Genomic DNA, 14,576 nt, shown 5'->3' on the forward strand with positions numbered 1-14,576 from the left:
GTCACTGGAGTTAAGACCTAATCCTATATGACTAGTGTCCTTACAAAAAGAGGACAAATTGGATTCAGAGACAAACACACACAGGGAGAACAGCATGTAAAGCTGGAGTGATGCTGCCACAGCCAGGGGTTGCCAAGAGCCGCCAGAAGCTGAAAGAGGCAAGGAAGGATTCTTCCCTGGAGCCCTCAGAGAGAGCAAGGCCCTGCTGATACCTTGATCCCGGACTTTCAGCCTCCAAGACTGGGACACCATAAATTTCTGTTGTTTAAGCCCCCCAGTTTGTGCAACTTTTTTATGGCAGCCCAAGGAAACTAATACAAAACTGAATCATCATAATCCACAGTCATGCACTAAGCGCCAACTGTGGGCAAAATTAAGACTGCACATTTTTATGTGTGTGTATATATGTACATGTTGTACACGGATGTTGCAGGAATATGTATGTATAGATATGTGGAGTGCTTAGCAGCAGATGGCTAGGTGCCAAGGGAGAGGGTAGCCTGGGTATCCTGTAGCTCAAGAGAGGGGATAATCACCCAAGCACAGGCAGTCCAGGAAGGTCTTGGGGAAGCGGGCCTTCAGTAGGGCCTTGAAGGATGAGGAGACTTGGATAAACTGAGAGTGGCTGGGCAGAGACTCATAAATGATCCAGATGTCATACTTTTAAATACTAAAATAATGGTAATACAGCAATAAAATATCTGTCCATAAAAGTAACACCATGCAGAGAACACTGAACACCAACTCAGCCACCAGTAGGACGGGGACTCGGGAGAGCAAAGCTGATGTACGGGGTGTGCATCCCCCCCAAAGAGGCCAACCTGTGTACGGAGGAGTTCTCTGAGGTAAGGTTTGTGCAGAGTGAGGAGGCGAGGCCCAGGTGTGTTGGCAGAGGGATGCTCAGAGGGGGACATCATAACATCAGAAAAGATGCAGCAGGCACAGCCCAAGAGCGAGGAGGAGATGCAGGACGGGCAGTTTCAGGAAGGAGAATGACTTCTCCAGGGGGGACAGGGGAGAAAAGCGAAGAACCAGGGCCACTGGGTTTGACAAACAAGGGGAAGCGATTTGGCACTAAGTCATCGCCTCTCTAATCGGTGTTCCAGGCCAGACACTGTGGTGGGACCTTTGCATATACTAGCTCAGTTACTCTTTGCAGCTAGGCTTTAATGTGCCTACTTGAAAGATGAGGAAACTAATAGCAGAGAAACAAAGTGTCTGGGAGCCATCCGGGGACTGGGGAAAGCAGTCTCGGGGCAGGTGGGATCTTCCTTAAGAGAAAGACGAAGAGGAGCAGGCACCTGAGCATCTGCCTTAGGAGCAGGAAGCCGTCCACATCCACCCGAGGAACCCATGACTCCAGAGAAAGACGCTGCCTCTGCTGTGATTACCTCCAGAAGCCTCCAAACACCCCATCCTGAAGCTGGGCAACCTGTACCACCTGCTACACCCTTCCCCCCCTCCACTGCGAGTAATTCCTCTTCCTGATGATTTGGGGCCAGTAGACAGAATGGCCCAGCTGGCAGTGGTGTCTGTGTGTGGCCGGCTGCCCCATGGCATCCGTAGGTCCTCAAAAGACACTAAGCATCCTCCATGACTGTGAAAAAGAACAAGGCCCGGTCCTGCCCTCAGCCGGCTGAAGCTCTAACAGGGCCCTGGAAATCCTCTGAGAAGTTTCGCTTTATCAGCAACCCACTCTGGGCCACTTAACGGCTTCTATATCCGAGCGAGCTCCAAACCCCGCCTTTGCACGCCGCAGACCCCTCCAAAGGAACCAAAGTCACTTCACCAGTGTTCCCGGCATCTTGCAATTTTGTGGGCTATGTATGATGTCACAGAGAGGGGCAGGCACACTGAAGGCACATCAGAGGAGCTGGCACCCCCAGGGCCTCCTTGCTGGTGCCTGCCTCTGGCTCCCAATGACTCAAGACCAGGCACCTGTCTAGGACATGGTGACGAAATCACCCAGAACAGCCTCACAGTTACCACCAGGACCTTCAAGTGCGGCCACCACCCAAGGACTTCGGTTCTGGGGTAACAGCCAGCCGCACCCTCCTCCTCTCTACCCCAGTTCTTCTGCAGTGAGTCACTGATGCATCAGAGATGGGCACTCAGGCTGCACACCTGGTCCACCCAGTCTAAGAAGCATCCTGGCGCATCCTCTCCCCCAGCATTTCTCCGCACGCCCCTTGAGTTCCCAGGCGGGAGGGTGTAGGGTGCAGGGAGACTGGAAGGACTTTGTCCCCCACCAGCGCCACTTTCACCTGGATTACATCCTGGTTCAGGATGACGTTTTGATCAACAAAAAAAAAAAAAAAAAAGGAGGGTCTATGGCATAGAACACATTGCCTCTTCCTTCGGGAATACTTGACTATTCTAGTGCAGTGACATGCCCTCCGGTGCCTCACAGCACCCACTGTCCCAGTGTCAGCACCCAGAAGCCCCTCACCAACACCTCCCCAGGCGTGCAGCTCGGGTCTAACTCCCAAAGACCAAATTTCCCACTGTCTCTACCATGCATACGGGGCCCTTGTCCTGTCACTCACCCCAGCCTGGGCCCCTTTCTCCAGCAAGCACTCGTTCTGATTCCCCATGTGCTAAGCTGCCCATTAACCCCTGGACACAGCCCAGGGCCACTTCTCTGACTAATCTATCAGCTTTGAAAGGAAGGACAGGGAGGGGATTGGTGAGGGCAGAAGGGGACCCCTTCCCCCAGCAACACAGGCCCCTGGGCATCAGCCAGGGTCCAGCAGCCAAAGCCTGACCACTCCCGCTCTCTTTGGTTATGAGCTTTTACCCCCAAACTTTTTCTTTGGAGAATGTTCAAAGGTACAGAGAAGCTGGAAGAATAAACTACGTAACCAATGTACCGTTATCACAAGTAAGAAAAGTACTATTTATTCAATAATATGTAATATATGGGTTCATATTCAAAACTGTACAGTTATCCCAATATATCTTCTATAGACTTTTTTTGGATCCAGGATTTAATTAAGGTTTAATTCATGATAATGATATTAAGTCTCTCTAGTCCCTTTTATCTCCGATAGATTCTCATTTTTCTTAAATAACATTGAATTTATTAAGGGAGCCTGGCTGATTTTTTGTAGACAGTCCTACATTTTGGCTTTTTCTGTGTCCTTATTACTAGATTCAATTAAACAAGTTTGGCGTGAATATTACTGGTAACATTGTTTACTTCTGAACTGTATCACATCAGAAGTCACATAATACCAGGCTGCCCACTATTGGTAATGCTGAATCAGATCACCTGGTAGAACTACTGGCTACCATATTGTGGCATATTGTACCTTTAGAGTCAGTAAGTGATCAGTGAGGTAATACTCTTGAGCTCACATGAATATACTGCTCCACAGTAATCTTCCACCAATTAGTGTTTGCATTCATTGATGACCTGACCTGGGGGTTACAAAGCAGAGATTTTCTAAATTTATCAGCCGATGTCATATAAAGAAGAGCTTTCCCTTCTATAATCTCTCTCTGAATCTCTCTCTCTGATTATTACTATAAACCCATGAGGTTTTTTTTATTATTCAATGTGCCAGGGCTCATCCCTGTCATTAATTCTTTTTAATGTTGAAATTTTTCCATTTTTACCAGTGAGAGCCCTTTCAAACAGGCTTCTGGGTCCTTTGATATGGCCCAATTCTCCATGTTCCCAGAGCCCTGCTTACACTTCTGGAGCCTAACACTCGAACGATCACGTCCTCTTGGTTTATTTATACGTCTGTCTCACCTGCAAAACGACGAGTTTCTCAAGGCAAGGCCAAGGTCAGAGTTATCTCTGTGGCCCAGCGTGTAGCACAGCAGCTGGCACCAAAATGTCTGCGCAACTCCTCCTCCCTGCAGCCGGGTGCCCTTGTCGTGCCAGAGCTGCCGCTGGCTGCACCTCTCCAGGCAACCCCTCCACCATGTGAGCGGGGCCTCCGGCTCCAGCCACAGGGAAAGGCTCAGGCCCCACCGGCAGCTCACAATGGGCCCTTGGACTCAACAGGATGAGGCTGTTTCAGGAAAAACACGTTCCCAGCCACAGCACCTGTCACTAAGGCCAGCACTCCTGGAGCCTCAAGGCCACACGGAGCCTGCATTCACCAAGAAGCAAGAGCAGGGACAGAAGGCAGCAAAGCAGCCTGACTTCTGGGAAGATGGCAGACGGGGAGCAAGTTCAAGAGGGCCTTTCATCACACAGCTGCTGACATGCAGGCTCTGTGAATAGCCTGGATGGAGGATGGCAGGAAAAGGGGTTAAAATAAAAGAGTACAAAGATGGGAACTGGCCAGGGCTTCGCTTCAGAGATGGCTTACCTTCTCTCTTCTTTCAACCTTCTTTTCACTTGGCTCAGACACTGGACTTTCAGGAGGTACGGTCAGCCGTAGTCTGCAGACATTTGCCTAAGAGAGACGAGAGAAGAGGCCTGTTATGAACCTGCATTTGGAGCAGCCGGATGACCTGGGGCTTCTCAGAGCCTCTCTCCCCTACTTAGCAATGGTGATGATGGTACCAATCTCACAGGGGACGCTGGGGTAAGACCAGCCTTTGCCTGGCCCATCACAGGCACTCATCACCTCACTGCTTATGTTTTATGTTTTCCTTGTTTAAGAAACTACTGAATAGTTTCACAGAGTTCAAACATTTTTTGAAATGGCTCATGTTCCGTGACAGTACAGAACGATCTGATTTCACAACCATGGGCCAAAATACAGCTAGAAGGATAGAGGCCAAACTATACACAGTGGTGATGGGGTAGGAGGGTGCTTTCTACTTGACTCTGTGTTGGCTTTTCCTATAACAGACATGTACAAGTTTAATCACAACATTTTTTAAAAAAGTCTATATACCCATGTTCACAGCAGCATTATTGACAACAGCCAAAAGGCAGAAACATCCCAAATGTCCATCAATGCATGAATGAATAAAATATGGTACGTACATAGAACACAATATTCTACAGCCTTATAAAGGAAGAGAATTCTGACACATGCTACAACATGGAGGAAACTTGAGGACATTATGCTAAGTGAAATAAGGCAGGCACAAAAGGACAAATCCAATATGCTTCCACTTACATGAGGTCCCTAGAGCAGTCAAATTCACAGAGACAAAGAGCAGAATGGCGGTTGCCAGGGGCTGAGTTATCCTTTAACGGGTATGGAGTTTCAGTTCGAAAAGATGAAAAAATTCTGGAGATGGATGGTGGTGATGGTTGCACAACAATGACAATGTACTTAACGCCACATGATGTTTATTTCACCCTATTGTCACAGCCTGGTCCTACTGTGACATTTTCCAGATAGAAGTGATCCTACCATTAAAACAACAACAACAACAAAACCCCAGAGGGCCAAAGCAGCACCCAGAGTGCCCGGCCCACAGCCAACTGCACTCAGGAGAGCACTGCTTGTCCCTGTTATGGGTTGAATTGTGTCCCCCTAAAATGTATTATGTTGAAGTCCTAACCCCTAGCACCTCAGAACGTGACTTTATTTGAAAATAGGGTCTTTATAGAGGTTACAGAAGTTAAAATGAGGTCATTAGGGTGGGACCTAATCCCAAATAACTGGTGTCCTTATATAACGGGGAAATTGGGAGACAGACACACATACAGGAAGAACACCATGTGAGCATGCGAAGGAGAAGGGCCTGGAACAGACCCTTCCCTCACAGCCCCCCTAAGGAACCAATCCTGCTGACACCTTGATTTTGGACTTCCGGTCTCCTCAACCGTGAGACAATACATTGCTGCTGCTTAAGTCACCTGGCTTGTGGTACATTTTTGCAGCAACCCTAGCAAACTAATACACCCCGCAACCTGGTTTGCAGGGTCACAGATCTGCACTGGTCCCCAGGGCGGCTTCTGAGCAAAAGTACCCTGCATTCAAGAAGCCCAGGGTTTTATATGATTGTAAAAGACCTTTGAATGCCAACCTGCCAGCCTACGAAGGAACCCCCTCACCCAACAGTGTACCTGGCAGGTGGACACCCAGACTGAGGGTAACATTTTCCATGTACAGGTGAGAGCACATTTGGGACACATCAGCACTTCCACACACACCTCTGCCTCCCTCTGAGGTACCCCATTTTGCTCCCTGACACCTCTAGCTTCCTGATAATGAACTTATAAGTTCTTCCTCAGAACTCCTACCTAATGGACCCAGGGTGCCCTCGGGGACTGCAACAGAATTCCCTTTACTCTTCACAGGCCTGAACCTCCTTTCTTCTGCACTAAACAACCCCAGTTCTTTCAGCCATGTGATTTGGTTTCAAGATCCTTCTTCATCCTCACTCTCCTCTGGGCAAGCTTTGACTCCAGGGACCCCAGGGTGAGATGTGGCCTGACACATGGCCAACTTTGCAATAAACCTTCAAAGCTCATCGCCAGTCATGCTGGCCAAAGAAAAACCAAGCCATCCCAGCACGTAGCTCTCTTAGCTGACAATCCACAACACTGATGGGAATCCGAGGGCCTCCAGAGAAAGGTAACCCTTTGACTTCAGGCCACTTGGACTGGCTGAAAACAGCTGGCATTTGCACAGACATCAAAGTGTAACTCACACCCGGCAGGTAATCCAAGTCTGTGATGCTCAATAATCTTGTCTGGTAGGCTGGATCTGAGCCACAGCACAGTTTTGCAGAGAAAAGGAAGGGCTTTTCTCCTGCACCACATCACACACACACACACACACACACACACACACACAGTGTGCGCACACATGTATATACCTACACAGGTGCACACGCACATACACAGGTTCCAACACCTACTAGGCTGTGTTGATTATGAGCAAGCTATTTAATCTCTCTGAATCTCAAGGGTAAAAGGCAGGTAAAGGAAGATGTCTGGCACATAGTAAGCCTCTGTCAGTGTTAGATATTTTTATTATTATCTAGATATTATCATCATCCTACAAACTCCAAAATGATATAGGCTTAATTGGCTTCCCGGCTCTGCTTTTCATAATACTAAACAATTTGGTCAACGGATCTAGTGGGTATTAGTACTGCAAGTGATACCTTTTTTTAGGCTGATTGCCCTAGAGGGGTAATCCCTAATGGCAATAATTTTCAGAATAAACTAAAAAACTGAAGAAAAGACAAGGCCCAGAAGGGACCTCATGGGTCCAATCACTCAAAATGAGAAGTCCCCTCCCCCTGATTGAGACAATTCTTTATTTGTCCACTCAGAACTCCGATATTCCTCAACACACTTCCTGAAAGTCTCCCCGAGCCATGTATACCCTACGGTATGCAAAGCCGCAGGATAAAGAGAATGCATTTCTCTAAACTATCAGTTTTACCTGGTGATAGGTAATGAATTAAAATAAAATGAACATGTAAAATAAACATCTGACTTCAAAGCTATCTGGCAGGTGCAGCAGGTGCTTGCGGCTACACCCAGGCCCCTGTGTAGAGTGTTTACTCTTGTCATTAGAAGTGCTTTTATGGAAACAGTAAGGCATGGATTACACGTGGTGCTTGCATTCTGTAATCAGTGCTGACCCACAGATGGACTGACTATACAGATGCAATTCAAACCCAGCTTGGAACAGGATCAGACCCTTCCTAATAAGATGGTCAAATGTACTGTCACATGAAAAAAAGAAAGGTGCTGGGGGAAAAATGTTAACAATAACTCCATTTTTGTTTTTTAAATACAATCTGATAATTTGTGTAGATTTGTGGGGGGAAAAAAATGTCTTTAAGGAAACACAACCAGCTGCTGCTGGTGGTAGTGGTGGCGATCTTTGGAAAGTGGGATTTCTGCGATGTCTACACCTGTTCCAAGTATGTGTAAGTTTTTAAATTAAAAATCGTAGTAGTCATAGCAAAAATAAAGATTGAGAGCAACTATATCAGACAGAGAGAGAGAGAGAGAGAGATCAGTCCTTCCTAGACCCACAGGACTGCTTCAGGAGCAGCAAAGAGAACATCCCAAAGGTCTAAAAAGTACTCTGAATTTCTTTACAGAAGCACTAAGTAACCCCTGAATGCATCCGATAGGTTGAGCCAGTAGAGTTTACCTCCCTTTAGTCATTCACTTTCAGGAATCTCCCCATGGGAAAATGTCCCACTGAGTAAGATCAAGGCAGCGTTGCTTATCTCTCTGAGCATTTTACGATGCTGACCTTCATGGTTTCCTGACACTCAGGTACATAATACCCACAGCAGCCCAGGCTGGACAGTACCTGAGAGGCAGGTAAGGTAGTTTATTCCCAGGGGTTCCCACGGCAGCTGGCTCAGCCTTGTGTTCTGAACTTTGAGGAGAGCTGAATCTAACTTACCCTGAACACTACTGCTGGACCAGCCGTCCCTATAAGAAAGGGTCCCTTCTAGTGCATCAAAAGCAGGAAGATGGACTTAGTGTACTTCAAGTACTGAGCACCCACCTCTTGTAAAATACTTTTAAGGGCTATGAGGGTACTAATATGGAAAAGAAACAGCCATGCCCATAGAGGCTCATAATCCAGAAACACACCCACAAAGGGCAATCAAGAGCACTTGGTATAACCAATATAATATTGGGAGAGACAGGGTAGTTTGTGGTTAAGGCACGATGGAACTGCACTTCTGGGCTCCAATTTTGGTTCTGACACCTACTAGCTATGAAACCTTTGGAAAGCTACTTAATCTTTATTGCTTCAGTTACTTTAGTTGTAAAACACAGCTAACAATACTGCAGAACCACTCTCTTGAAATTGTGGTGAGGATTAAATAAACTAATGAAAAAACTAATGAAAAGGGCTTAGAACAGTTAGAACTGTTAGGCTTAGAACTTAGTTAGGGCTTAGAACTCTGTAAGTTGTCTTTTTTACCCTGGGAATATAGGAAGGAGAACAATCATCTTAACTGGAGGTGGGAGTACGTCGGAAGGCTCCTAGAGATGACATTTGAGCTGGGTATAGAAAGACAGAAAGGACTGCTTGGGTCAGTGAGGTTGGGAGAATCCATCATCAGAATAACAACAGACAATTACCAGGCAAGGCAGTCATTCCAGGCTGGCCAAAGGCATAGACATTGGCATGTTCTGAAAATGGTAAATGGGCCTGCAGCCTGAGCAACAGTAGGGGAGGAAAATGGACAAACAGGTAGGGGCCAAACTCTGAGAAGCTACAAGTGCCTGATGGAAGACATGGGGGAGCCATTTAAATTTCTGGAGGAAGGGACTAACACCCAAACCTGAGTTCAGTGATTCAATAGCAATTATTGAGTACCTCCTATTATGTTCCACACCCAACAACATGGACTGGATAGGGGGAAACAGGGCTCCCAGGTAGGCTTTGTACCTTAATTGCTTCTGTAGCCCTTACAGCACTCAGCACAGTATCAACACATAATAGGCCCTGCTCAGTAAATATCAGTGTGGGTTTCTTTTTAGGTTGAACTAAAACACAGTAAGGAGAATGTACCTAAAACTCCCCAGAGAGCCTTCCACTTTCTTCAAACCAACCCCCATGGGAGGAATAGCAAGGCAGGGGCAGCGAGCATTCAAGCCTCTTCCACAAGAAGATACACAACCGAGCCCTTGTCTGCAATCAGGGCACCTAGGAGCAAAGTCGGGCCTCTGGGGACTTGTTTCTGACCCCCTTTGTGGAGGCAGAAAGCTGGTCCCCATGGAGGGGGGATTCTGGGATCCACGTACCATCATGCTCTCAGCTTCAGGTACCTGGGCTCACCCAAGGGAAAACTGTCCCTCTCAAATAAAAAGGGGTGAAGATGACCTAGGGAGGTGCCGGGTTTGCTCATCAGTTTACGAACATGGATTTCCCTAAGGAAATGAGCCAAGTGCATTTACACTTCCCTCAGGCCTGGTCCACTTTGTGACCGTGGGACCCTTGCCCAGCTCCGCCTAACAACAGAAGGTGTGGCCACTAAGGTTGTGGCTGGGAGGACGGACACCACAATCCCTCTGCTCAGCACAAGCATAAAATCTCTGGAATACACAGGCGGAACAGGGCCTGCCCCGTCTGAAGTAGGCCTCTTACTTTGAAGTAGGCTTTGGTCCTGAACTTGCAGGCCTGATTATCTACATCAGGGTGGGGCAAATTTTTTCCGTAAAGGGCCAGATAGTAAACACTGAGGGTCTGCAAGCCCTGTAACAACCATTCTTAGCTCAGAGTATACAAAACAGGTAGAGGGCTGGATCTGACTACGGGGTTGTAGCTTGCCAACCCTTAACCTACGTACTTGGACGCTTCTTCCAGGCGGTATAAAGTGTCCTGGAACCCCCTTTTCTGTGTCAGGGCTGACACCAGACAAAATTCATAAGTAGGAGGATGGTGACTTCTCCTTCCTGCTCTAGGTGGCTCATCTGTACCAGGCTCACCATGTGCCCCGAATGCCAAGACCCAGAGAGAAAAACACAGGTACGAACACACACAGACACCAGTGTGACCTGGTGTGTTATGACTCCTCCACCCTGACCCCCACCACCACCTTGCCCTTCCACCAAGGCAAAGGGACCTTTCAGAACACAGGCCCAGGACTGTCTGCATTTCCAGGAAAGCTGTCTGGTAGAGCAACCCTGGAAGGAAGAGTTCCAATCCTCGGCCGCACATTAGAATCACCCAGGGAGCTGCCTAAACAATGCTGATGTTATTCTCTACTTTCCAATGTTCTCATTTAGACGGTCTGGGCTGGGGCCTGGGCAGAGGTATTTTAAGCTTCTCGGTATTCCGTACGTAACCAGAGTAGAGAACCACTCACTTAACCAAAGGAATGAAACTCCGACAGTGCAACAGGATGAAGCACCTGGAATATTTGGAGGCCTTCCCAGAGCTGTCAAACTCCTCACCTGGGCCGACACTCCCATCCACAGGACATCTGTTTCCTGCCCAGGTGGGCCAGAGGTCACGGGCTGGCTTCATCCCAAGCTTCTCTTCCTGTTTTCCCGTTTGCCAACTCAGTGTTAAGTGTGGCTGTTTGAGGACCCTGGTGACACTCTTCCTTTTAAGCACCTATTACACCAGGCTTGGGGAGGCAGGGTCCTGAAACCTTCTCAAGTAGCTAATCATAGATAGGAGCAATGATGGGGTGCACAGGCCTCTAGGGGAACACGGAAGAGGGGGTTCAGAGCAGACTTCCTGGAGGAGCTGACCCTTCGTCAGAGGCGAGGAACAGCATCAAAAGCTTGGGGAACAGCAAGTAATTGGGGACATCCGCAAAGAGTATGCATGAGGAGGGGGAAGGGGAAGGCAAAGGCCAGATCAGAAGGCCCTGGGTACTAAACTAAGGGGGTTTGTGCTTGTTCCTGGGGGTACAAGACTGAGGGGGGTCTTGAAGTAGAGGAGCTAGGTAACTGCATTTTAGAGGGATCACTCTGGCCTTAAAAGACAAAGAACAGTCAACAAGGTGACTGACATTTAGGAAATATCACTCTTCTAAGGAGGGAAAGAGGTAAGTACCTCTGTGTTACTATTCTGTGTGCTGGGGAATATCTACCAGGACAGTTTTCGGCTGAGAGAGATGGCTGCAGGAAGCAAGAAGACCGTAACACACGTAATCACTGAAAGTATTATATTTTAGATCGAAACATTTCAACTTGGTCTCTAGTTAGTTGGCCCAGGATCCATAGCTCCCTGCACTCAATTCTACAATTTTTGAGGCTGACCTGAAAGGGTTTCCTAAGTGACCAGAAGCTCAGTGGTAAAACCCAGCCTCCGGGTCTCAGGTTTCCTTAAGAATCCCCAGAACTCAGGTCCCTTCATCCTACATCTGACACAGCGAGATGGGTGAACCAAAGTAGAGAAGTCAGGACATTTTTTTTCTGAGCCTACAACTATCAATTCTTAGTGGCAGAGGCTTTTTGGCTAAAACCCCTCAACTGGGATCAGGAGGTCCCAGGGGAGCAGCCAACTGTTTTCTGAGTACAGCGGGCCCCCTGCCCATCCCCTCCCTGGGGGATGCTGCAGCCAGCTTCCTTCCACCAGACGCTGAGGTCCCACAATGCCCAGTGTCCCTTCCTCAGAGCCCCATAGGATGATACAGAAGTTATGCACATAGATGTTTCTGTGAAAGGAAAAGGAAGTGAGGTAAACACCTGTCTGACCCATTCACCGGCCAGCTAAGGAGAATTCTTTCTTTTGAGCCTATCAGACAGAAATGGGACCCAGGAGAGTGAGGAAGTAATGACTGAGCAGCCCATTCCAGCTGTGAACGGAGGAAGCCTTTGCCAAATACAAAGAAATATTGGCAAGAGCAGGCCACGAGACAGTCCTATCCCTGTGGCCTTGTTGGGTTTGGTTTTGTTTTTTATGTGCCACTGAGGGGCCACGATACCAGTAACAGTAGCCAACAGTCTCTTATTATCGACAGAGCATGGTGCTGGGGGAACCCTTGACAAGTCTATCATCTCACACCACCCTCGCTGAACAGCTCAACCAAATATATCTGGCTGCCCAAAGCAACACGTGCCTTCCCCCCAAAGCACACAACCTGGCCACACCACTGACCTTTCACTGCAAAGTCTCATTCAGTGGGATTAGCTGCATTTACAAAATCCCTTTCCAAATCACAAAGCAACGTCAACCTTTTAAAAAACGTTTATTCTCCAAGGTCATCAACCTGTCTATGGTTATTCTCCAGCCAATTTATCTTCCTGCTGTTGCCATAGATAAAACTATTTTTAGTGCACAACTGGTTTGAAGGCAGATTTTTTTTTTTAATTTTATAACCCCTGCTGGTTGGCATCCATAAATGCCTCTCAGAGCTTTGTTTATCAGCTGACAGAAATTACTCTCCCACCTGTTTTTTTTTTTTTTTCCCTTGAGAGACTTCAGATAAGAAGGAAGTACAAATTGTAGGTGGCAGCTATTGAACAAAGGATAACTAGTGACAGTCTGGTCTGGCCATACCACCCTGGTGGCTGACTCAGAGAACTCCCTGCTCAGTGTCAGCTGTCAGCGCCATTTCTGGTTGGCTTGAACGCCTGGATCAACACATCCTGGTTCCCCTGCAGTCCCTAATTTGGTAAGCTCTTTGGATGAAACAGAAATGTTATTTTAATGGCTAACTTGTTACTGTTCAAGACCATCACTTGTCCAATATCTCAGAGGAAAGACAGAACAATACAGAGTTTATTGAAAAACTTTCAACTTAGGGAACACTTTTTTGCTTTTCACTTGGTTGGTCTACAATTTTATTTTCAAGGCATCCTGTTCTTGTTTTTCCAAAAAATAAGTGTTTTGCCCTGAAGCAGGTCCAATACACCACTGTTATACAGTATATGCCAAGAGTCCCATTTAGAAGAATCATATTTCCTTTTTTCAGTATCTCAGTGATGTCAATTGCCTCACAAAGTCCCACTCATCCTGCAAGACTAAACACAAATGTCTCCTACAGAGGGAGGCCTTCCTCAGATGCTTCAAGAAGAACCTTTTCTTTTAGCTTCGACACAACCTTGTCAACACTCTACCCCACTATTACAACCATCACTTTGTATATGGTAGTCTGTGACAATGTCTGCACCCACAGTTAGAGTGGATCCCAATATCTAGCCCTGCATCACACAGATCTATAAACATTGTTTAATATATCAATTATTCAAAGATCATAGTTTACACACACGCACACACACAGTACTTGTGCCACTTGCAAATCCTGAGCAGAGCTGGAAGTCATAAAGGGGACCCTAGAAACTTTAGATATCTTCTTTGCAGAACCTACCCATGTGCTCAGAGCAGCCCTACACGGTCTGATTCAGGGCGCAGACCCCTTCAGTCCAAAGTATTTCAATTGTCTTATTCAAAGAGCAAAGCCTTCTCAGTAGTGTGTTCATTGTGCCAGACACCACAGCACTTACAACTAAAGAAATACTTGAAAGTAAATATTTGATAAAAAAAAACTTCAGAAAAGTTACCTATTATACTAGTCACATTTCATCTACCCATTATCACTTTAGCCACCCAACTAGTACCCACTCTGGAGGGGGACCTAGAGAATTTAATGCAATCTGGTCCCATGTGTGACCCTGTCCAGGCTCAGGGCTAGCTTTTCAGTGACTTCATTCTTTCTCAGTCATAATTATGTTCCAACTGAGAAGGATTTCCCAAAAAAAAGGCAAATATCCATCTTGGTGTAAGGCTGGGATTGTGGTTGGAAACCCACTTGGACCTAATGGGGATCTTTCTTTATGAAGCTAATGATTGGACAACCAGAGTTCTGTCAGCCCTAAGTGGTGCACGTGCACATATCTGAACCCATCACTTGGCCCAGACCCAGGAGTAACACAGAGTCTTTCTTCCAGAGCTAAAGAAAAACAGCATTGAAGACGACTGCTAGTCACTTGGTTGAGGTATACAAAATCAAATAAGCACATCTACAAGACTAGAAAACAGATAGGAGTACCAAAGGGGGCCCTGGCTTGGACTTGCCTACTTGTTTAGCTAAACCTAGGGGAAATATGATTAGAGAAGTCTCAGCCTCAGAAAAGTACTCACCCAAATGATGAGTAGTGAACATCATAATGAACAAATGAACCAAAAAGGCACAAACCAAAGCCCTGGCAGTATGCTCTGAGGTACCAGTCTTGGAAGAGATATGAAATGGGAACGATGTGGCTA

The 14,576-nt window shown here is 47.0% G+C and overlaps 1 protein-coding gene across 14 annotated transcripts in view; it reads right to left on the minus strand.

Moving 5' to 3' along the window:
• Nucleotides 1–14,576, minus strand: part of MYZAP (myocardial zonula adherens protein) — a 135,961-nt gene that overhangs the window by 83,927 nt on the left and 37,458 nt on the right. For 13 of the 14 annotated variants that reach the window (XR_009500816.1, XR_009500818.1, XR_009500817.1 and 10 more), the window contains one exon: nt 4,326–4,412. Coding sequence is in view for 8 of the 14 variants with exons in the window: in XM_059913192.1 (XP_059769175.1) it covers nt 4,326–4,412 (87 nt within the window). In the remaining 6 variants the exon portion in view is untranslated. Of the gene's footprint in view, nt 1–3,311; nt 3,402–4,325; nt 4,413–14,576 lie in introns of those variants that run through there. The other variant, XM_059913194.1, reaches the window with a different exon arrangement.

The sequence above is a fragment of the Balaenoptera ricei genome, chromosome 2 (genome assembly GCF_028023285.1).
Source record: "Balaenoptera ricei isolate mBalRic1 chromosome 2, mBalRic1.hap2, whole genome shotgun sequence".
NCBI lineage: Eukaryota > Metazoa > Chordata > Mammalia > Artiodactyla > Balaenopteridae > Balaenoptera > Balaenoptera ricei.